The 24359-nt window shown below is 41.2% G+C and overlaps 1 protein-coding gene across 1 annotated transcript in view; it reads left to right on the top strand.

Moving 5' to 3' along the window:
- PTPN9 (protein tyrosine phosphatase non-receptor type 9) overlaps positions 1 to 24359 on the top strand; it is a 70001-nt gene that overhangs the window by 32517 nt on the left and 13125 nt on the right. Inside the window, exons 3-8 of the mRNA XM_074328305.1 lie at positions 38 to 127; positions 799 to 923; positions 4021 to 4126; positions 13473 to 13583; positions 15336 to 15664; positions 24257 to 24350. Of these exons, the coding sequence (XP_074184406.1) occupies positions 38 to 127; positions 799 to 923; positions 4021 to 4126; positions 13473 to 13583; positions 15336 to 15664; positions 24257 to 24350 (855 nt within the window). The remainder of the gene's footprint in view (positions 1 to 37; positions 128 to 798; positions 924 to 4020; positions 4127 to 13472; positions 13584 to 15335; positions 15665 to 24256; positions 24351 to 24359) is intronic.

The raw sequence follows: 24359 nt of genomic DNA, 5'->3' as shown, positions 1-24359 counted from the left end.
TTTTCATATTAATTCATCTTACGTGCTTTATTTTTAGGAAACACGAAGGAAGGAAGGCATTGTGAAGCTGAAACCTCACGAGGAACCTCTCCGTTCTGAGATCCTTAGTGGAAAGTTCACCATCTTAGTGAGTCTTCATGGACCCCTCTTGTAATGTCTCTTTATTCCCCTGGTAGTTGTTGTCCTCTGCACTTTGTTGCTGGATACCTTAACCTGAATGGAGAGAGTGCAACAGTAGTGAGCAGACATGAAATGGCAGTGCAGTTTGGCGCACGGTTAGTCCAGTAATAATTGAAATTATGGAGAATTTGTTGTACAGATTTAGAAAAGTTGCTTCAGTGGCCCATTACAGTCATGACCTTTGGGATGGTACACAGTGTGTCAGAGCCTGTCTTACCTTATGGAATGTGGGCGCTCTCCCCTTGAGGTCACAGCCTTCCAGGTCAGTATGCAATGGCTGGATTTGGTGGTTTCCCTGCTGCTTGTTTCCTTTGGTGTCCTGTCTGGGAAGTTAGCTCCTCAGCCAACATAGACCATCCTTTAATCTCTCTGCAGTTGAAGAGTTAAGATAATGTGTTTTCCTACCACAGAAACCTGGCCTGGGGGGATGCTCAGCGTGATGCGATGCGTAGGAAGGTAGAAGCTTCTTCCTTTTCTGCAGCAACTGATGCAAGTCAGAGGAGCCTTGCCAGTGTTGGTTATCTTCATACCAAATCTGTGTCCAGGATTTAAGAACGCTTAGGGATTATTGGGATTTTCTGTTCGATTTCTAAATGCTTCTTGTTTCATTTGCTCTAGAATGTTCGGGACCCAACAGGAGCTTCCATCGCCCTCTTCACTGCCAGATTGCATCATCCCCACAAGTCAGTCCAACATGTGGTACTTCAGGCTCTGTTCTACTTGCTAGACAGAGCTGTGGATAGGTGAGCATAGATTATCTCAGGTGGGCTATATCCAGGTGGGAAAGTAAGTGCTTGATTTGATTAAACTGAGCAGGGCCTTGACTATGTCCTCAGGTGTCCCCTGGGCAGTGCTGTGTATAGAAAATGTCCGTGCCCTTAAGAGCTTGTTTCCAAGTACTCTCAAGGTGGTGGTTTTCCTGTAGCTTTACCTGCTTTGCTATTTTCAGGATCACAGAAGCTGAGAAAGTCAATTAAATAGCAATGCTCGGTGTACTGAGAATTCCTCACTGAGAGTGTGAGGAGGTGATCTGTGCGGGCTCTTTATGCTCATTCTTCCCTGAATGTTGATTTTTAAAACCCTCTGGGGCCTCAGTTTTCTTGTAAAATAAGAATAATGCCATTTATACAGAGGATTTTGAGAATCAACATTCAGGAGAGAAGAGTCCAAAAGTAGAAAGTTAAGCAAAATCCCAAGTGATCTGTAACCAGTCTTATTTCATTGATAGCCCCTCACCTGTTCCCTCCCCGCAATTATTTTGAAACAAATGTCAGGGACGGTGTTTCGAACTTCTTGGTGTTCCCAGTAGCATCCGGGTTGGGAATCAAATTCAGGAGAGAGCAATTAATTCTGAGGGAATTAGCTATTATTTTGAACCTCATATTCTGTAAGAAAGGTAAAAATCTTACTGCATTTATATTTTTTTCATGTGCTTTCACAGGATGAGCAGTTCTCAGGAATATAGAACCTGCATCATTATGAGTGATAGCTATTTTTATTTTATTTTATTAAATTTATTGGGGTGACAATTGTTAGTAAAATTACATAGATTTCAGGTGTACAATTCTGTATTACATCATCTATAAATCCCATTGTGTGTTCATCACCCAGAGTCAGTTCTCCTTCCATCACCATATATTCGATCCCCCGCATGATAGCTTTTTAAAAATTAAACTCTATTTCTCCTGACAGTGCCTTCTCTTTGTTTCTGCCCCCAGCCACAGGCTGGAACTGTGAGGGGAAAACTTATTAATTCGTTAAATTTGGCCTTGATGAGCTTGTGGAGAAGTGGGAAGACTCTAGACCTTGGTAGTCTACTCAGTAGTCATACCGTTTGTTTAACAGCTTCTTTGATCTCGGTCAGTCAGAGTCTCTGGAGTCTTAAAAGAAAGTTAGGATTTAGTACTAGCTGTCATACGTTAGAGGCCATTTGAAACTAAGCCTGTTAGAGAAACTTGGGTCTACCTCATAGTTAGGTATTTTTGAAATGCTACTTCGTGAGTGGGTGCTTCTCTCTTGGATTTTGTTGAAAGGATGATGATATGAAGGCTTCTAGGAGGTCATGCAAAAAAAATAGAATACAAAATAACATTGAGACCCCTGATTTCAGGATTATTTTGTGCCCAGAATTTTTCTCAATTTTGAATACATGTAAAAACTGTTGCTGTCACTTGTGAATAGTTCAGTCAAATAATTTCTTCTGTGTACAGAAGCAAGTGCAGGTCTGGCTTGGTGGGAGAGTGGCTTTGGGCATTACGGACACTGTATTGAGGAATGCTTTTCCTTTCTTCACGGGTTCCTAACCTTGGTCTGGGAATAGGCTCACCACCTCTTAATTTACTTTTGAAGATGCTTTCCAAAGACCATTTGTGGGTTCTCTTCTTCCAAGTCATCAGAGACAAATTCACAATCATGAAGTGTAGTTTCCTACAGCTCTAAAGTGTTTTCTTAGTGATGGCTTCCAGTCTACTGGATTATAATTTCATAACTGCTCATTGTGGACCTGTTTCCAGGAAATTTGCTAGGGACTGTTGGGGATAATGGGGTGAACAAACACATTTTCACACTGTAGGAGAGAATCCAATAGCTACACAAAGTTGGAGTATTTTAAGAGCTGCAATAAAGATCCACATGAGATTTTTGGTATTTAAGAGGGTGAAGGATGGGAATACATTTGATTACAGTTACCAGCGAGATCTTCATGGAGGAGGGGACTTTTGAGTTGAACATGGAATGTACAGAACATGGATGGGCGGATTCAGAGACATGAGAGGAAACAGTTCAAGTGTTGATAACCTAGATGCTCTAGAACATTCTCAACTTAGGAGTTTGGCACTTGATAAATCTGCATCAATAAGTATAATTCCAATTCCAGTTCCAACATGTGAGGCTTTTCCTTCACATCATCACCAAGCAGCTCTTTAACACCAGCTTGGTGTTCCACAGTCATCTCATTTCTGACACTACCTACCTGGAGATAGCATCAGCTCCCACAGGTTAAGGCTCAGTCCCACAAGACTGCGCCCTCCCACCCCCTTCAGATGTCAGTGACAAGTCCAGGTTGTCACCTGTGTTTCTTCTGACCGACAGTCTGAAGATCAGAATTTCCAATGATCCCCTCGCTGGGTTTGATGAATTTGCTAGAATGGCTCATAGAACTCAGAAACATTTTACTTACTAGATTACTAGTTTATGACAAAAAGATATAACTCAGGAACAGCCAGATGGAAGGGATGTGTAAGGCAAGGTATGGGGAAAGAGCATGGAGCTTCCATGCCCTCTCTGAGAGGGCCACTCTACCAGCACCTCAACATGTTCACCAACCTGAAAGCTCTGCGAACCCCATCCTTTTGAGGTTTTATGGGGGCCTCATCACTTCAGTATGACTGATTAAATCATTGGTTGCTGGTGACTGAACTCAATCTCTAGGTGTCCCCCGATCCCCTCCAGGTGGGGCTGAAAGTTCCAACCTCTAGTCACATGTTTGGTTCCCCTGGCAACCAGCTCCCATCCTCAGGTGACCTCATTAATATATTAGACACCTTTATTGATCTCTTCACTTAGGAAATTTCAAGAGTTTTAGAAACTCTGTGCCAGGAATAGGGTCAAAAACCAAATATTTATTATTACAAATCACAGTATCACAGTAAGCATAGCAGATACCAAAGGTAATCATCTTTTTGTAAGACCAGTGTTCAGGGAAATGGTTATTTTGGTCCCAGATATGTTCTGTACTCTGAGTCCCAGATGTGTCCCATACTTTTGTTTTTGCCCCAGGCTCTTAAACCTGCCCCATCCATCTTATTACTGACATATTTTTATTCAATGGTTGGTTTACAGCTTTGAAACTCAGAGGAACGGACTGGTGTTTATCTATGACATGTGCGGTTCTAATTATGCCAACTTTGAGCTGGATCTGGGCAAGAAAGTCCTAAACCTGCTGAAGGTAAGGCTGTGAGAAGGCCCTCTCAACTCTCCTTCAGTGGTTTGGATACTTTATTCTTTGGGAGATTTAGGAATGATGTAAATTTCAGACACTGTTTTGTTTAAAGGTCATCTGTAAATGATGACTAATATCTGCTTCCTCAGAACAAGCAAAAGTCTTAAAAGTAAAGTGGGAAGAATTAAAATAAGAAATTCACAGGAACATTCCAAATCATAAAGGTGGATGTCCCTTTCCTGGAGTTTTATAGAGTCAGAATTAATGAAGGTGTAGGTATGGCCAGTGTCATGAAAAATGTCACTTGGCTAGTGACTTTCAGAATTTTTAACTTAATCTAGTCAGAAATACGTTTTACATTGCGACTTACTACACAAAAATGTATGTTGTACACTTACACATACATGTAGAGTTATATACATGGGTAAGGTTCTTAGTCTCTTATCCAAAACTCTGAGGTCCAGAGGTGTTTTTTTAATATTTTGAACACATTAATATTTCTGCAATGAGATGTATTATTCATAATGAGTGCAGAAGAGTAAAGGCTGTAAATAGCCTAGGGAATTTCAGGTTAGATTTTGCTGCCCTGTGAATTTTTGCACCAAACCTAACAAAAAAGGCTTAAGGTTTTCAGAGTTACTTAGATATCGGAATCCGTGGATAGGGCCGTTTATCTGTGTATACATATTTATAAAACAAAACAAAAAGGTTTCACACACACACAAAAAAATCAATAACTTTGATCATTCCCGTCTATTTTGTATTTTTAAAATGTTAGTCATGACCTAGTAAATTAATTTCAGGACCTACTGAGTGACAACAGTTTGAAAAAATTCATCTCAGAATCTATGAAGTCTTTGTACCAGGACTTCATGTGGGAGTACTGTGGGACTACATAGATTTCTAGAGGTGTCTATTTACTGTCACTGCTTTACAAAGGAAGTATATAAGGAGGGTGTGTTGTTTTCTGGGACTTCCATTGTCCACTCATCCTTGTATTACTGAAATTCCTTGTGTTGCATGTAACTGTAATTCATTCCTTTTTATTGATGGTTGAAGAGTTGTTACCTTTTTACTCATCCATTGATGAATATACCAGTTTATTCATCCACTGTTCTGTTGAGGGCTCGTTGGATTGTTTCCTGAGTTTTGCTGTTATGAGCAGTGCGGCTGTGAGTTTTCTTACACTGGCCTTCAGTGCATGTGTGCTGGAGTGTGTGCAGGGCAGTGTTTCTCGGCCACTTTAGTCATTATCGCCTCACTAAGGCACGTTTTTTAGACATTCCTCACAGTTCCTCTTTTAATGGAATTCTAATACCACAGAGGTACTATATGTATCCTTATGTAGTGACTGTATGTCTATGCTTTATACATAAAAAGGAGCGTGATTTTTTTCGCCCATTTCCCACTGTCCTCAAAACTAATTTCACCCCTTGGGGTGGTATCACCCCCATTGAGAATGCATGCTCTGGAGTATACATCTATGAATAGAATTAGCAGGTCAGAAGGTCTATGAAGATTCAGCTTCATAAAATAGTGTCATAAATTGTTTTCCAAAGTGGTTGTACTCACCTGCCATGGGTAAAATTTCCATTGATCCACATCCTCTCCAACACTTGGTAGTGTCAGACTTCTTCATTTTGTTCCCTGTCAAGTGAGTATAAAGTGGTGTCTTGTGGGGTAACTTGCATTTCTCTTGTGAGATTATCTCTTCGTATATTTATTTATTGGCCATATGTTTTCTGCAAAATGCCTATTTATGGCTTTTACCCATTTTCCTATTGTTTTGTTCATTTATGTAGTTTTTCATGTATTACTGATACTAATTCATTTATATATGTATTAATATACACTGGCTTAGTTTACAGCTTGTTGTTTTTTCACTTTTTATAAAGTCCTTTGGACCAACAGAAGTTCTTAATTTTAATGTGGTTCAATGTGTCTGTATATTCTTTTCTGTATTTGCACCTGATAATGCATTTGCACCTTAAATCCTTCCTGATGCCAAAGTCAGAAAATATATGTTAACTATTATCTTTTTTTTTTACCAAACTACCATTGATGCCATGTGTATTAATTTTTTTGATTTTTTTTATTGTAAAATATACATAACAAAATTTACCATTTTTAAGTGTGCAGTTCAGTGGCATTAAGTACATTTACAACATAACTACACCACTATCCATTTTCAGGACTATTTTGTCATCAAACAGAAACTCTGTGCCCATTAAACACTATCACCCCTTACCCTCCCCCCCCCGCCTCTGGCATTTTGTGTATTCTGGGTTCTCATTTAAGTGGAATCATAATTTTTTCCTTCTGTGTCTATTTTACTTAGCATAATGTTCTTAAGATTCATGCATATTATAGCATGTATCAGTGCTTCATTCCTTTTTAAGGCCAAATAATATTGTGTTGTATGGATATACAATGTTTTGCTTATCTAGTCATCTGTTGATGGACATTTGGGTGGTTTTCACCTTTGGCTGTGGTGAATAGTGCTCCTCTGAACATTGTATACAATCACCTGTTTGAGGATCTGCTTTCGATTCTTTTGCATATATACTACTAAAAGTGGCATTTTTGGATCACATGGTAATTCTACATTTAACTTTTTGAGGAGCTATTTCCTTTTTAAAGCTTAAGCTTTTGTTTTTGTTGTTTAAGACTTTAATCCATTTGTATCTGGTTTTTGAGTATGGTATGAGATGTAAGAATCTGACTTTTTTTCCCCCCACCTGGATAGCTGTTTTTTTTCCACTTTAACATTTTAAATAGTCCTTCATTTCCACAACTTACACTATTTGTCAGTTTTAACAAAGTAATAATAACCTGGTAAGTTAATAATACAAGGTGTGATAAAAAAAAAATAGGGTGAATGTTTACATTTAAAAAATTTATTGCAGTAAAAAACACATTGCCATTAATCCCCCTCAAAATATCTCCCCTCGCTTTGAACACACTTACCCCATCGTTCATGCCACTTGAAGTCTTGAAGTCCTCTTTCTTGAGTGTCTTTAGTTGCGCTGTCGTGGCTGTCTCAATGTCCTGAATCATTTTGACTCTGTGGAAGAGCTAGAAGTTGCACAGCGCAAGATCCAGTGAATAAGGTGGATGAGGACACACCGTAATGTTTTTATTTGACAGAAATTGCCGTACCAGGAGTGATGTGTGACATGCAGCCTTTCTGTTGTGATCACAAAATACGGTGAATGCTGCTGCTGAGTGCCATCCAATGGAAAGGCAGGGATCTTCAATATGGGAAGCGGCACGTCGCACCTTAGTAACAGTGTGTGACAAGTTTCAACTTGTTCGGTGCAGTCTGTCGTGTATGAGCTACGGTTGAGAGAAGGTGTGTTTTAAAGTGTGCCGTAAATCATCCTCCATCATGACAACACTCCATGTCACACATTGCTCTGGTGTATGGCAATTTCTGTCAAATACAAACATGACGGTGTGTTCTCATCTACTTTGTTCACTGGATCTGGCACCATGCGACTTCTGGCTCTTCCCCAAAGTCAAGACTGTTCAGGACATGAAGGCAGCCATGACAGCACAAGTAAAGACGCTCAAGAAAGAGCACTTACAGAACTGCATCAGAAAGTGGCAAGAACGATAGTGTAAGTGTTTTTGAAGCGAGGGGGAGTATCTTGAAGGGGATTAATGGCAATGTGTCTTTGACTGTAATCAATTTTTAAAAAAATTTAAACATTCACTGTATTTTTTGATCACACCTCGTACTATAAACAATTTAACCATCTGACAGTCTTTCTGTATTATTCAGGTTATTTCCAGGTTTAAATAATACTGTTATGATCATATTATTATAGCTTTTCCTTTTAATTGATTTTAAGAAGATACTTCTAAGACTAGGATTTTTTGGATAAAGATTATGAATATTCTTTCATTTCTCCAATACATGACTAGGTTACCCTCCATAAAAGTAGGAAAAAAATTTTATTTTGACCAACAAGTATGAATATCTTTTTCCTTGAACTATCCCAGCACTGCACTTTAATTTTTCTTTCTTTGAATTTAGAATTTCTAAAATGATACCTCTTTTGTTTTGTTCAGACTCCTTTAAGTGTCTTGTTTTCAAATGTTTTTCTGCGTTTGTATGTCCTCTTTTATTTGGTTCAAAATAATGAAATACTATAGATACTGTTTTGTTGTTTTTGCTGTATAAATTGAAAGAGACTGAAATAAAGTCCTGTTGCTTTAGAACCTATATCATGTTCTTTTTTTTTTTTAAAGATTTTACTGGGGAAGGGGAATAGGACTTGTATTGGGGAACAGCATGTACTTCCAGGACTTTTTTCCAAGTCAAGTTGTTGTCCTTTCAATATTAGTTGTGGAGGGTGCTGTTCAGTTTCAAGTTGTTGTCCTTTCAGTCTTAGCTGTGGAGGGCACAGCTCAGCTCCAGTTGTCCTTGCTAGTTGTAGGGGACGCAACCCACCATGCCTTGCAGAACTCAAAGAATCGAACTGGCAACCTTGTGGTTGAGAGGACGCACTCCAACCAACTGAGCCATTCGGGAGCTCATTGGCAGCTCAGCTCAAGGTGCTGTGTTCAATCTTAGTTGCAGGGGGTGGAGCCCACCATCCCTTGCGGGACTTGAGGAATTGAACTGGCAACAACCTTGTGGTTGAGAGCCCACTGGCCCATGTGGGAATCGAACCGGCAGCCTTCGGAGTTAGGAGCATGGAGCTCTAACCGCCAGAGCCACCGGGTCAGCCCCTCATGTTCTTATTAGTGACTTAGTTGCTCTGTCATTGGGAACAGATACAATATTAAGTGTAATCCCCTATCATCCTCATACTCATGAGAGTTGTAAATAGAAGTTTATCTTTAATGCACTGTCTCACACTTCAGATTCTGTTTATTAATAGTATGAATTAATTTCTAGCAGTTAGTGTGATGAGGATTTGGATCAAAATATGGCATTGGAATAAAAATATAACCTTTGACTTCTTAAATTACTCTGAGTAGATTTTCTCTATTTGGTAAAATTCTTAGGATAAATTCTGGTTTTAAGTTTTAAAATGTCATAACTCCTATTTTAGTTGCCATCATGTGGATTCTTAACTGTTTAATTATTGTTTTGGATGAACCATTTAAACTAGACAAGGTGGAATTCACCCCCTGTAGGATAAATCTTTAATTTTTAAGGAAATGCATGGCTGAAAGAGATGGATAAAATAAATAGGTTTAAAAACATTCACGAATGCAGACACTTACAAAGTAATAATTACTAACACTTACTGAATGCTTTGCACACTAGTCTATGCTGTTTTCATGCTTTAAAGCTCATTTAATCCTGACATCCCTACTGTGAAGTGTGATGGCTGTTACTATTTCTATCCCCATTTTACAGATCTAGAAACTTAGACCTGAAGATTTAAGAACTTGATGAAGGTAATACAAACTATTAAGTGACAGAACTAAAATATTAAAATCCTACCCCTTGGATATTATCAGTATAATGAGCTTGAGGTATATGTGTCCAGACGTTTATTTATTTATTCATTTATTTACTTACCTTTTCATTTTCTTTTTTTTTTTTAATAATTTTTTATTTTTCAATTATAGTTGACATATAATATTATATTAGTTTCAGGTGTACAACATAGTGATTACACATTTATCTTACAAAGTGATCACCCCAATAAATCTAGTACCCACCTGACACCATCGTTATTACAATATCATTGACTATATTCCCTACACCGTACTTTACACCCCATGACTACTTTCTAACAACCAATGTGTACTTTTTAATCCCATCCCCTTTTGCACCCAGCCCCACAACCTGCCTCCTATCTGGCAACCCTCAAAATGTTCTCTGTATCTATGAATTTGTTTCTGTTTTGTTTCTTTATTTTGAGCTTTAGATTCTACATATAAGTGAAATCATGTGGTATTTGTCTTTCTGTCTCTGACTTACTCCACTCAGCACAATACACTCTAGGTCCATCCATGTTGTTGGCAGGTGGCAAGATTTCATTCTTTTTTACAGCTGAATAGCATTCCATTGTATATATGTACCACCTCCTTATCCATTCATCCATTGATGGACACCCAGGCTGCCTCCAGGTCTTGGCCATTGTAAACAATGCTGCAATGAACATGTGGATGCACTTGTCCCCTCAAAGTAGATTACTGGGTCCTTCTTTGTCTCTTGTTATAGCCTTTGTTGAAAAGTCCATTTTGGCTCTGTCCCACACACATAGCAATCAGCTGTGGAGATTTAAAAAAGACTTGCTCTGGGATCCCAACCCAAAGACTGATCTAATTGGTCTGGATACTGGAATTTGTTTGTTTGTTTTTAGCACTTTCTGGGTAATTCTGTTGTGCAGGCAAGGTTCAGACTATTATCCAAAACACACAGATCTTTTTGGAACTTTAATTCTATTAAGGACAAAGTTTCCTACATATTCAAATCATTCTCTTCCCCATTCCTTTACCTGTTCATATGAACTGCAAACTGGATTTTCCAAGTAATATAGCATCCCCCACAATCCCTGCAGTGAGGACCACACCCTCTAAGACGCCAAGAGGAAAAATGCCAATTGTCCTCATACCCCATGACCGCTTCTAGGACATCATTCCACTTCACTGGCTGGTTCTCTGTTCTGTTATTCTTTATTCTGTCACTCTGTTATTCATTACCCATTTCAGTTCCTTAGTGCAGAATCCCCTTAGTATGTATCCCCACCCTAGCAGTACCTGCCTCATGGTCTTTCTCTCTATTCATTTTATTCCCAGCATCCTCTCAAATTCAAAGTCACCACTTAATCACAAGGCCTTTGCCCCAATTTAGTCTCGTAGCCTTCACATCATCCCACATTATCTATTCTCCAGTGCAGACACGCTGTAGATTTCATCTTCATTAGCAACTGCACCAAGATCTCCACCTGCGAAGATCTTCACCTGTGAAACACCCCCTTTCTGACCACAACCATCTCACCTTCCATCTCTCACACATAAGGCACATGCAAGCTGTCCTTTGTTCTTTAGTAAGAACGCCCTTAAAAAAAAATTATAATAAAAGTCTGTTTTGTCTTGTATAAGTATTGCTACCCCAGCTTTTTTTTTTCCCCTCCATTTTCGTGAAATATCTTTTTCTATCCTTTTACTTTCAGTCTGTGTGTGTCTTTCGATCTGAAGTCTTGTAGGCAGCATATGTAAGGGTCTTCTTTTCTTACCCTTTCAACGATCCTATATGTCTTTTGATTGGAACATTTGATCCATTTACATTTAAAGTAATTTTTGACAGTTGTGTAGTTATCGCCATTTTATTGTTCATACTTTTTATCTTCTTCCTAATGAAGTCCCTTTAACATTTTTTGTAATACTGGGTGCTGGTGATGAACTCCTTTAGCTCTTTCTTGTCTGGGAAGCTCTTTATCTGTCCTTCAATTCTAAACGACAGCCTTGCTGGGTAGAGTACTCTTGGTTGTAGGTCCTTTTCTCACTTTGAATATTTCGTGCCGGTCCCTTCTGGCCTGCAGAGTTTCTGCTGAGAAATCAGCTGACAGTCTTATGGGAGCTGCCTTGTAAGAAACTGACTGCTTTTCTCTCAGTGCTTTAAAGATTCTCTCTTTGTCTTTAACCTTTGACATTTTAATTGTAATCTGTCTTGGTGTGGGGCTCTTCGGGTTAATCTTGTTTGGGACTCTCTCTGCTTCCTGGGCTTGTATGTCTGTTTCCTTTGCCAGGTTAAGGAATTGATATGATTCTTTTATAATCTTTTTTTTTCTGTGAAACTACGTGTGTGTGTGTGATTTTTTTTTTTTAAACAAAATTAAGGTTATAGTTTTGATCTTGTTTAGTTTAAAGATTATACTGTGAGCATTTTCCAAAGTTTTAAAAAATCTTTGAACTCTTCATTTTAAAGGTTATGTAACAATCTTGTTAAAACATACCATTTTGTTAATTGCTACCCATTTTCAGACATACATACTCTTCCTAGTTTTTTTTTTTTAGATTTTTTTTTGGGGGGAGGGGGAAGGGGAACAGGACTTTACTGGGGAACAGTGTGTACTTCCAGGGCCTCTTCCAAGTCAAGCTGTTGTCCTTTCAATGCTAGCTGTGGAGGGCACAGTTCAGCTCCAGGTCCAGCGGCCATTGCTAGCTGAAGGGGGCGCTTCCCACCATCCCTTGCTGGAGTTGGACCGGAAACCTTGTGGTTGAGAGGATGCTATCCAACCAACTGAGCCATCTGGGAGCTCAGTGGCAGCTCAGCTCAAGGTGCCGTGTTCAATCTTAGTTGCAGGGGGCGGAGCCCACCATCCCTTGCGGGAGTCGAGGAATCGAACTGGCAACCTTGTGGTTGAGAGCCCACTGGCCCATGTGGGAATCAAACCGGCAGCCTTCGGAGTTAGGAGCATGGAGCTCTAACCGCTTGAGCCACCAGACCAGCCCCTTGAGACTGGTTTTTGATCTAGCAGTTGATCTGGCAATTAAAGGAGCATTGGCTATTTATAGTTAGTCCTTGAAATTGTTGCGTCTTTGAGGGAAGAGATGTAAGGTAATTTCTCAGACTGCAGTGAAGAGGCCTTTGGAGAACTTTGTCCTGAATGCTGCATATTAACTATAGGGAATGTGTGCAGTCCCCCAAATTAGTAGAGCTGACATGTCACATTGAGACTTAGTCTTTTGAAAAGAATATGGAGAAAGTGGTGCAAGATATTTAGCTAGTTTCCTCTTTTTTTGTTTGATTCCTTGGGGATAATTTCTCCCCGGTTAGATTGCCAGAATTACATGGTATCTCTTCCTATGAGAAGGGCTGGAATATTGAGAAACTAAATGAGGCCCCGAGCTGTAGATGAGGAAGTCATAATTTTTCATTGTACTTTTCTGTTGTACTTCCTTTGCCCTTGTGCCCACTAGGTCATATTTATTATTAAATAAATGAATACATAAATAGAGGAAGACTTGGGTAAAAAATAAATGATTATAAATACACAGGTACCAGAACAAAAGAAAGATTATGAGAGAAATATTTCTTTCATATTAAGTTTATTCATGATATAATTTTTCCTTAAAGTTTTAATAAGCAGAACTTAAGGAGGCACACATGTATACTGGTTAGAAAAGTCGGAGTAGGTTTTGATCCGTAAAGCTTCTGCTGACAAGAATATGACATCATTATTTTTAAAGGTAAATCAGCTTTAACCCACTTCTCTTGCTGCTCAAGTGAAATCTGAATTAGGCTGTAGACTCCCCCTGCTGGGTAAGAATGGGGAGAAGAGCCGACACCTAAACTTTGGCCTTGAGCAGGCAGAGGTTCTCCTAGGGCTCTTGCGGTGCCCTAACGGTTCCCTTGACACCATCCTCTGTGTTCTCACAGGGAGCGTTTCCAGCTCGTCTGAAGAAAGTGCTGATCGTGGGAGCACCCGTGTGGTTCCGCGTGCCCTACTCCATCGTCAGCCTCTTGCTGAAAGACAAAGTCCGGGAGAGGGTAAGGCAGGCTGGCTTTATTTCATTTGGAGGTGGGCAGATTCCCACATTGCTAATTCTCTACCTTCCAAAAAATCCTCCTGTCTTGTCTGCTAGAGCACTATCTGCTTCTGCTAGTATATTCACTTGTGTTCTCTGCTTTCCTTCTCTCAGCTCAGTACATGCTACCTCTCCCCCAGACTATACGTTCCTGAAGTTAGGATCTGGGTGTAGTGTATGTTGGCACCTCTCCTCCACGTCACTTTGCAGAAAGATAGGACTGAAGACTGTGTCCTGTGGGGACTCAGCGGTAGCTCCTACTTCCTGAATTGAGTTTAGTGCCGTACAGGCCTTTCATAGTCAACGGCGCCTAATATAATTGCATTGGTTGGGCTGGTATTTGAATTTGTTCAACAGGAAATACCATTCAGTCCCTTTGACCACCAGGGTGGCAGAGGAGAGCCTCTCATTCTGTCTCTTTCTACTTACATTCCTGGCATATTCTTTTAAAACAGTGTGTTTCTTCTTAAATTCAAAAGTGTTGTCTAAAATTGGCTTTATTCTGTTATCATCGCCTGAGTGTTCCAGGACTGAGAGATTATGGCTTCACTCTCATTTCTCACCCTTGAAAGAAATGGCATGTGAAACATTGGCACTATTGGATAAGATAACAAAGTTGTGAAATATCAGAGATTTTGGTAGTGCAGGGTTCTGAGGTTCTCTGAATAATAACAGTGCAGATCTTTACAGCTGACGTGACTGGGGTTAGAGAGGGGAAACTGAAGATGTTTCATTCTGTGGAATTATTAATACTTAGGGACCCAGAGTAGGGGAGTAGGGGGCATCTTTCCTGAGACAACTCTGTGCGAGGTCTCCCTGGGCAAGTTCTTGCACTCGTATATACAAGTATGAATGTGTATATAAACTCAATATAGTGAGTATCGTTATAATCCAAACTCTGGGCCCTGGGAATGAAACGTGCAGTGGGACAGTCCTTAGCCTGGGGGAGCTCTCTGTCCTGATAGGGGGACCCAGATGCAGATAAGGAGGACTGTGTCTCTACAGAGCTGGGAGGAGAGCACTGCCTCGGCAGGCAGGCCTCAGGAGCTGTAAAGTGTCCTGAAGACGCTGAGGACAGGAAGGGGCATTCCAGGAAGAGGCAACAGCAAGGGAGGCCAGTATCCTCATCCCACACAGATTCCAAGGACAACCAACTAGGCTAATTGGGTCCAGTACGGCCGTGTCCCAGCAGGGAGCAGAGATATGATAGGGATGACTTCTCTGTCATTTTTGCTGGGCTACCCTGAGTCTGGGTGACAGGTCTTGTCTTATTTCCTAGAAGCCTCTCTTGGAGAACATCCATAGCCAGCTGTGAGTGAAACACATGCAACAGGCAGAGCAGCCAAAACCACCACTGCCTGTGCAGATCGGCGGTCAGAAGGTGGGGGCTGCCTCACATGTCACGGGGGGCCTTGTTCATAGTGTAAAGCTTTAGTTCTCCATGGTACCTGTCAGAAGGCGCATAACAGGGCCCTGTTCTAGGAGGAATCAGATAGACATGCTGGGCAGTCAGACCTGTCTGTCTGGCAGAGTCGTAGGACATCAGTCCCAGGCAGGTGAAGTGCACTGTACTTTTAGAACTATGTCAAGTATTTCACGTAAATCTCATCCCGTTCTCCAAACCTAATAAAAGCACATTTGTTCTTTCTCGTCACTGTCTCCCCCCAACCCCACCCCACCCCACATACTCATACAGTTCTTTCTGGCCTTCCAGATTCAGATACTAAAGACATCAGAGGTCACCCAGCACCTGCCCAGGGAGTGCCTTCCAGAAAACCTGGGTGGGTATGTGAAAATTGACCTCGCCACTTGGAATTTCCAGTTCCTACCCCAGACGAATGGCCACCCGGATCCCTTCGATGAGATCATCCTGTCCTCCCTCCCTCCTGCCTTAGACTGGGACTCGGTGCATGTCCCAGGTCCCCACGCCATGACCATCCAAGAGCTGATGGAGTATGTTAACACCAGGCAAAAACGGGGTATATATGAGGAGTATGAGGACATCCGTCGCGAGAACCCTGTTGGCACTTTTCACTGTTCCATGTAAGTGGGAAAGGTGTTGGTCCTTAAGACACTTGTGGGTGCTCTGGCCGCAGCTCCTGCCACGCCTCGCTTCCTTAACAGACTCTTCCAGGTAGGGAGCCCCACTCTGTTAGGGGAGGGTTTCTGTCCTCCTGCTTCCGTGCTTGTCATCGTCCTGGTCTCTGAAAGTTCTGACAGTCTTTGGTACCAAAAGCGGAACACTAATAATAATGGACACATTTTTTGATATTTTCCTGAAATGAAAGTGTTTTTAGGGGAAAAAAAATGTAGGCCCTCCATTCTTGTCCCCAGTGTGGTCTCTCGTCCTTTCATTTGGGCACCTTCTCTCCAGGGCATTTAGAGTATAGCATTGCTTTCTGGGGGAGGTGCTAGTGCATTCCAACTAATTCACAGTAAGAGAGAAGAACTGCCTCTTAAGAATTCTGCTGCGGGCCGGCCCGGTGGCTCAGGCAGTTAGAGCTCCATGCTCCTAACTCCGAGGGCTGCCAGTTCGATTCGCACAAGGGCCAGTGGGCTCTCAACCACAAGGTTGCCGGTTCGACTCCCGCAAGGGATGTTGGGCTGCACCCCCTGCAACTGGAAAACAGCAACTGGACCTGGAGCTGAGCTGCGCCCTCCACAACTAAGACTAAAAGAACAACTTGAAGCTGAACGACACCCTCCACAACTAAGATTGAAAGGACAACTTGACTTGGAGAAAAGTCCTGGAAGTACACACTGTTCCCCAATTAAGTCCTGTTCCCCTTCCCCAATAAAATCTAAAAATAAAAAAATAAAAAAGATTTTGTTGGGGAAGGGGAACAGGACTTTATTGGGGAACAGTGTGTACTTCTAGGACTTTTTTCCAAGTCAAGTTGTTGTCCTTTAATCTTAGTTGTGGAGGGTGCCATTCAGCTTCAAGTTGTTGTCCTTTCAGTCTTAGTTGTGGAGGGAGCAGCTCAGCTCCAGGTCCAGTTGCCGTTGCTAGTTGCAGGGGGCGCTGCCCACCATCCCTTCGGGGAGTCCAACAGGCAACCTTGTGGTTGAGAGGACGCGCTCCAACCAACTGAGCCATCCGGGAGCTCAGCGGCAGCTCAGCTCAATGTGCCATGTTCAATCGTAGTTGCAGGGGGCAGAGACCACCATCCTTTGTGGGACTCGAGGAGTTGAACTGACCACCTTGTGTTTGAGAGCCCACTGGCCCATGTGGGAATCGAACCGGCAGCCTTCGGAGTTAGGAGCATGGAGCTCTAACCGCCTGAGCCACCGGGCCAGCCCCAAAGTTCTTAAAAAGAAAAAGAATTCTGCCACATGGGATCTTCCTTCACCCCAAATCGTACCACAGAGCCACCTGGTTCTAGTTTATAACTGGCTCTTAGATCCCTGATAACTACTGTTTGCAATAGAGCATAGATCGTTTCTCTTACTGCTGCTCTCATTTCTATTACCATGTTTTCATTGGCAGCAGCAGCAATTTCTTCTCCAAGTTGAGCTCTGTTTGTTGAAAATTAGGGAAACTATCCCAGTAGGTCCAATCTTAGCCAAAAATCCCCTCTGACTTTCACAAGTTATTTTCTTCCTCTGCACCTCAGTTTTCCTGTGATGTTAGCTCTGATATCCACCTTCTTCTCTAGCTTAAATGTTGTAGGAATCCATGATTCTGTGAGTACCTCCTGTAATTCCCATCCAGTTAGTGTGCTGCAAAGATGATGTAGGGAGAGAACCTCTTAGCAAAGGAATGAGGGAAATAATGAGTTAAGTAGGAAACAGTTTAGGGAAGTAGGAGAGAAGCAATGGAGAAAAAAGTCAGTAAGATCAGGAATGCAAAGGAAAGTAAGAGAAGAAAAAGATAACAGGTCGTGTACCAAGTGGGAGAGTATTCTTTTCTCCCGCACAGCCCTGTTTCTTCCCTGCCAGCTTAAGACCCCTGTATGCATCCAGTATTTTCCCCAAGCAATTTTTACCCTGTAGTTCTTTTTTTTTTAATTAAAGTTTATTGGGGTGACAATGGTTAGTAAAGTTACATCGATTTCAGGTGTACAATTCTGTAATACAGCATCTATAAATTACATTGTGTGTTCATCACCGAGAATCGGTTCTCCTTCCATCACCATATATATGATGCCTGTAGTTTTTTGTTTGTTTGTTTGTTTGTTTTTCCAAGTCAAGTTGTCCTTTCAGTCTTAGTTGTGGAGGGTGCAACTCAGCACCAGGTCCAGTTGCCGTTGCTAGTTGCAGGGGGCGCAGCCTACCATCCCTTGTGGGAGTCAAACCGGCAACCTTGTGGTTGAGAGGACGCCCTCCAACCAACTGAGCCATCCAGGAGCTCAGCGGCAGCTCAGCTCAAGGTGCCATGTTCTTCAATCTTAGTTGCAGGGGGCGCTGCCCACCATCCCTTGCGGGACTCGCAGAATCTAACTGGTAGCCTTGTGGTTGAGAGCCCACTGGCCCATGTGGGAATCAAACCGGCAGCCTTCGGAGTTAGGAGCATGGAGCTCTAACTGCCTGAGCCACCGGGCCGGCCCCTGATTCCTGTAGTTTTGAATCAAGGAAGGATTCTGGAGCAGGGAGGAACTGTGGGCTGCTCCACGATCATGCACACTGGTCCTGGGGATTCCTGACTTGCTCTGGGTGCTTCCGCTGTGGGGTCCTTGTGATGTCATTTCTACCATGGCTCCGCCACTCCCCCATTAAAAAAAGTAGGTTTGGATTGTCCTCTAGGTGTCACCCAAACCAGCTATCATGTTGTAATTAGAGAACACATCCCAGTCCTGTGGAAAGACTTCCTAATCCTGCCTCTTTATTGATTGAATGAGTCCCCCACTTTAGGAGCTAGAACCCAGAATCCTGATCAGCTCCAGACGTCTGTCTTACATCAAGTTCCGGTCAAACTACTCATTTGGAACCAAGTCTCCCTTGGAATTCTAGCTTATGAAGTAGATAGCAGAATAGTACTCACTGTTGTCCAGGGTGCCCATGGACCAAGAGACTTCCCGTTTTTGCTGCCCCCTACACCATTTTTAAAAAATATTTTTAAAATTATTTTTATTATTTTTTCATTTACAGTTGACATTCAGTATTATTTTATGTCAGTTTCAGGTGTACAGCACAGTGGTTAGACATTTATATAATTTATGCAGTGATCCCTCTGATAAGTCCAGCAACCACCGTACATAGTTATTACAATATTATTGATTATATTCCCTAAACTGTACTTCACATCCCCGTGACTATTTTGTAACTGCCAATTTATACTTCTTAATCCCTTCACCTTTATTACCCATCCCTCCAGTCCCTCTCCCATCTGGCAACCATCAGTTTGTTCTCTGTATCTATGAGTCTGTTTCTGTTTTGTTCATTCGTTTATTTTGTTCCTTAGATTCCATATATAAGTGAGATCATATGGTATTTGTCTTTCTGTCTGACTTAATTCACTTAGTATTAAAACCTCTAGGTCCATCACTGTTGTCGTATAAAAGATTTTTAAAAAACTTTGTAGTATGAGATAATTGTAGATTCACGTACCGTTAGTTGTAAGAAGTAATACAGAGAGATCCCATGTGCCCTTCCCACAGTTTTCCCATGGTAACATCTTCCAAAAGTATAGCAAAATATCACAACCAGATCTTGACATTGATACAATTCACCAATCTTACCCAGATTTCCCCACTGTGGGTGTGTGCGTGCGTGTGTGTGTGTGTGTGTGTGTGTGTGTGTGTTTAGTTCTATGCAGTTTTTTATCATACACTTAGGATTGTGTGTCCCTTACAAGAAAAAGATACAAAAGAGTTCCATTACCACATACCTCCATCCAACCCCTCCGTTACTGTAACTTTGTAATTTCAAGGATGTTATTGTATAAGTGGAATTGCACTATATGTACCTTTTGGGATTGCTTCCCTCTTCTCACTCAGTATAATTCACTGGAGATTCACCTAAGTTGTCAATATTTTGTTCCTTTTTATTGCTGAGTAATGTACATGTTTTTGTTTAACCATTCACCTGCTGAAGGAGTCCTGTGTTTCCAGTTTCTGGCTATTACAAGTAAAGCTGCTATGAATGTTTGTGTCTAGGTTTTGTGTAAATGTTTCCATTTCTTTGGGGTAGATGCTGGGTCCTATGGTAAGTGTATGTTTAGTTTTAGGAGAAAGTGCCCAGCTGTTCTCCAGAGTGGTTTTGCCATTCTTCCTACTTGCCAGCAAGCTATGAAGGACTCCTTTTCTTCGCATCCTCACCAGCATTCGATGTTGTCACAGTTTTTTGTTTTTTCCCCTTTTTCCGGGCCCCCCACCCCTCCAGTTCAAGCCGTTGTTCTCAGTCTAGTTGTGTAGGACGCAGCTCCCTCTCCCGTGCTGGTATCATGAGCCTTGCGCTTCCCCAGCTGAGGCTGTCAGTCGCCAGTCGTCAGGTCTTCAGTCATCTGCTCACAACAGCTTACAGCAGCTCGCCGGCCACTCACGATGGCTTCCGGCCGCACACGGCAGCCCACAGCAGTTCACACCAACCTCCGGCTACTCACAGCAGCCCAGCTCCAGGGAGAGCCATTGTTCACAATCTTAGCTATAGAAGGTGCAGCTCACTGGCCCATGTGGGAATTGAACTGGCGATCTCGGAGTTCGGAGCATGGTGCTCCAACCATCTGAGCCATCAGCCGGTCCCAACAGTTTTTTATTTCAGTTGTTCTGATAGGTGTGTAATGAGATCCCATTGTGGTTTTAATTTACATTTCACTAATAGTAATGATATTGAGCGTCTTTTCATGTGTTTATTTGCCATTTGTATTATCCTCTTCATAAAGTGTCTTCATGTCTTTTGCCGATTTTCTATTTAGATTTTTAAAAAACAATTGAGAGTTCTTTATGTATTTTAGATACTGATTTTTTGTTGGACACGTTTGTGAATATTTTCTTCCAGTATATAGCTTTTCTTTTCATCCTCTTAACAGGGTCCCTTGCAAAGCAAAAGCTTTTATTTTAACAAAGTCCTTTTACTCAGTTTTTCCCTTTATGGATTATGCTCTTGGCGTCAAGTCTAAGAATACTTTGCCTAGTCTTATATTCAAAGATTTTCTCCTGCTTTTTTTTCCTAAAAGTTTTATAGTTTTATGTTTTACCATTTAAGTCTGAGATCGATTAATTTTTGTAGAAGGTAGAAGGTTTAGGTTGAGGTTTTTGGGGTGTTTTTTTTTTTGCATATGGATATATAATTGCTCTAACCATTTGTTAAAGAGTATCCTCCCTGCATTGAATTGTCTTTCGAACTTTGTAAAATGTTAGCTGGGCTTATTTGTGTGGGAAGAAGGAATTTTTCACAATGTGGAAAAGTACGCAGTATAACATGACAAACAACTATGTTCCTTCCCATCACCAGAATTGATCCTAACGATTCTTAATGTTTTGTCATATTTGCTTTGTCTGTTTTTATTATATGAAAGAATGAACTTATTATAAAGTTGAAATGCCTTCTATTCCTCACCGTAAGTTCTCACTCCCAGAGGGAGCCCTTAGTATGAATCTGGCATGTTTCTTTCCAGTCCATTTTGTTTATACTGTTACATATACATTTGTACCGATGAACAAATATGGAGTATTATTTTATATTGGTGGTCTTTGTAATCTTTTTTTTTTGCTTTTAATCAATATATATGCAAATAATATTTTTCAAAACTAAATACTATCAGAGAAAAAAAGCAATGACAAAATTAACAGCAATCTCCTGCCTTAACCTCAGTTCCACTCCCCTAACTTCTTCCGTTAGTCTAAATAAAATGCTTATAATACTTACATTAATTTTTTATGGTAGGTAAGTATTTAGCTCTTACACTCTGTCTCCAGTTCCCTTTTGACTATTTTTCCAATATAGTTATGTCACAATTTTTTATTAAGTCAATAGTCACAGTGCTTACATTATTATGCCTGTAAATTTTTTTACTGCAGAGCTAAGTGGGCTTCTATGAAAGGTTCAAATATATTAAATTTTACCAATTCCATTTTTTTGTTCTTGAGTTAGTGACCAATTTTTTTAAAAATTTGCTTTTCTGTGTACCTATCCTTATTTCTTTTTTATGCTTGGTCAGATTTATTTTACACTATCATTATTTCCCAAGTGGTTAAATATATCAGATAATTAGCTGATTTTAGTTTTTCCCCTGGAGACCTCACTTCCAGCACATTTTGGATTTTTTGCTCCAATCTTAACTGTGGTGGTTGTTGTTGAGATTGGTTCTTCAGCTTTCATCCTGCAATTTCCCCTCCCCACTTTCCTTTATCAGTGCTTGTTTCCTGTGTCCACCAAGTTCTTTCTTTACTTATATTCTATTTTGTCAGAAGATAGAATTCTAGGTTGGAAAAAATTTTACCTCAGAATTTTTAAAGCAATGTCTTTCAATTTTGCTAGCAATACTACTAGTCTGATGCTATTCTTATTCCTTCTTAAGTCTTTGTAAATGATGTTTTTTTCTTCTTTGACTATTTTTAGATAACCTCCTTAATCTTCTTGTTAAATTTCTTTTACTCTGAAGGCTTATTTAGTTCTAGGACTTTTTTTTTTTTACTTTCTTTTGTTTTTTTCCTTTTCTTGTATTATGTCAATTCTTTCTCTCTGGGACAGTATTGTCAGTCTGGTTGGATCTAGAGCAAGGATTGACAGATTTTTTTCTTTTATTATTATTAATTAATTAAATTATTAATTCCCCCCTCTTCTTCCCCCTCCCCCTCCCGCTCCTGTTCAAGCCGTAGTTTCTCAGTCTAGTTGTGTAGGGCACAGCTCCCTGGCCCATGCTTGTATTATGTATTATGAGCCTTGCGCTCCCCGTTGGCTGAGGTAGTCGATTGGTTGGCAGCTCACGGCAGCTCTTGCCAGCTGCCAGCCATTCACACTGGCCGCTCGCCACTCATGGCAGCACACGGTAGGTAGCCCACGGCAGCACACAGCAGCCCACGGTAGCTCACGATGGCTGCTTGGCCACTCATGGTGGTACACAGTAGTCCACGGCAGCACTCAGCAGCCCGTGGCAGCTCACGCCAACCTCTGGCTGCTCATGGCAGCCCAGCTCCAAAGAGAGCCATTGTTCACAATCTTAGCTGTAGAGGGTGCAGTTCACTGGCCCATGTGGGAATGGGACCAGGGACATTGGCGTTAGGAGCACAGTGCTCCAAACCCCCTGAGCCACCGGGCTGGCGCTGACAGACTTTTTCTTAAAGGGCAAAATAGTAGACACTTTAGGCATGTGGGCCTTTACCGTCTCTGTTGCAAATACTCAACTCTTCCATGATAGTGTGGAAGCACCCCAGACAGTGCTAAGCTACGGGTTTGGCAGTGCCCCAGAAACACAGGGAGCCAGACTGAAGTTTGTTGACCCCTGTCTAGAGTGATTCTTTTATTTTCTTAATTTTTTCATCACCTGGACTTTTTGTTGTATATTCTGGGAAATTTCCTCAACTCTCTCATCTTTTCTATTAAAATTCTTATTTTCGATATCATTTTAATTTCCAAGAGGTTTCTGTCTCTGTTCCTTTTTCATAGCTTCCTACTCTCATTTCATGTGTGCAGTATCTTTTTCTCTCTGCAGTTCTTAATTATAGCCTTTTAGAAGTCATTTTCTCTTACTGACTCTTGTGCTTCCCGCCCCTCACTCACCCTCAGTGTATTTGAATTGGTCTTTTTTTGTTACAGACTTTCCTTAATTATCTGGAGATCCTTGGCTGTTAGTTTACACTTAGGAGTGGGGTTCTTGAAAGCTGCTTGGAAGTGCTGTTAGCATGGGTGAGCTTCAAATTAACATGATCAACTAGCTTGTTGTTGGTGTTCTCCAAATCACAGAATTCTTTTACGTAGCGACTATTCACTTTCTCCAGAGAGGAATTCTCCATTCACTCTCTTGCGTGGTAGGGGCCAAGCCTGGATATGAATGTGAGATAGGATAGGGCAGGGAGAACGAGGCAGGGAATGCTCACTGTATGTCTTTAAGATTTTCATTTCTTCCTCTGTTTTTAGCCCTGTACCTCCACTTGCCTTCCAGGGTGTGGGAATTCTGAGGGTGAGTCATTGTGTCTCTCTCTAGATACCTCTGTGGGTCCTAGCTTTCTGCAGTTGGCCACGACAGCCAAAATCCTTTCATTAGTTTTCTCTTTGACAAAATGGTTTTAAATCTCTTTGTCCACTTATGTTTCTGCTGTCACTTTTTGGATTTGTACTGATTAGTTCCTTTGCTGATTTTAATGAGACTGCTGGATGGAGTGTTGTCAACTGTTTTGTCAGCCTGCCATGTTAAACTGGAACCTAATAGATTTATTTTGCACGTCTTTTGGGAAATAAGTAGTAGTAAATTTTATTTGCAGCTAGATGTTTTTGATGCTGTACTTACTTTTTCTCTTTTGAATGGAAACATCTTTATTTCCATAGTAATACATACTTAGTAAAATGTTAAACGATGTAGAATTATATAGATTAGACAAAGAAAAACTCTATGTACCCACCCCCAATAGTAACTGACAACCACTTCGCACTGCCAGAGTTTGCGCGCGCACACACACACACACACACACACACACACACACACACACAGCCTCTACTGTTTTCTTTATTTTAGCTTGTTTGTTTTATTTTCTTCAGGTCTCCAGGAAACCTAGAGAAGAACCGCTATGGGGATGTGCCCTGCCTGGACCAAACCAGAGTGAAACTGACAAAACGCAGCGGCCAGACTCAGGTAGACACA

Source organism: Rhinolophus sinicus, linkage group LG03 (assembly GCF_036562045.2).
Source record: "Rhinolophus sinicus isolate RSC01 linkage group LG03, ASM3656204v1, whole genome shotgun sequence".
Lineage (NCBI taxonomy): Eukaryota > Metazoa > Chordata > Mammalia > Chiroptera > Rhinolophidae > Rhinolophus > Rhinolophus sinicus.
Note: the sequence above shows the minus strand (reverse complement) of the source record. Positions and strands in the feature narration are given on the sequence as shown.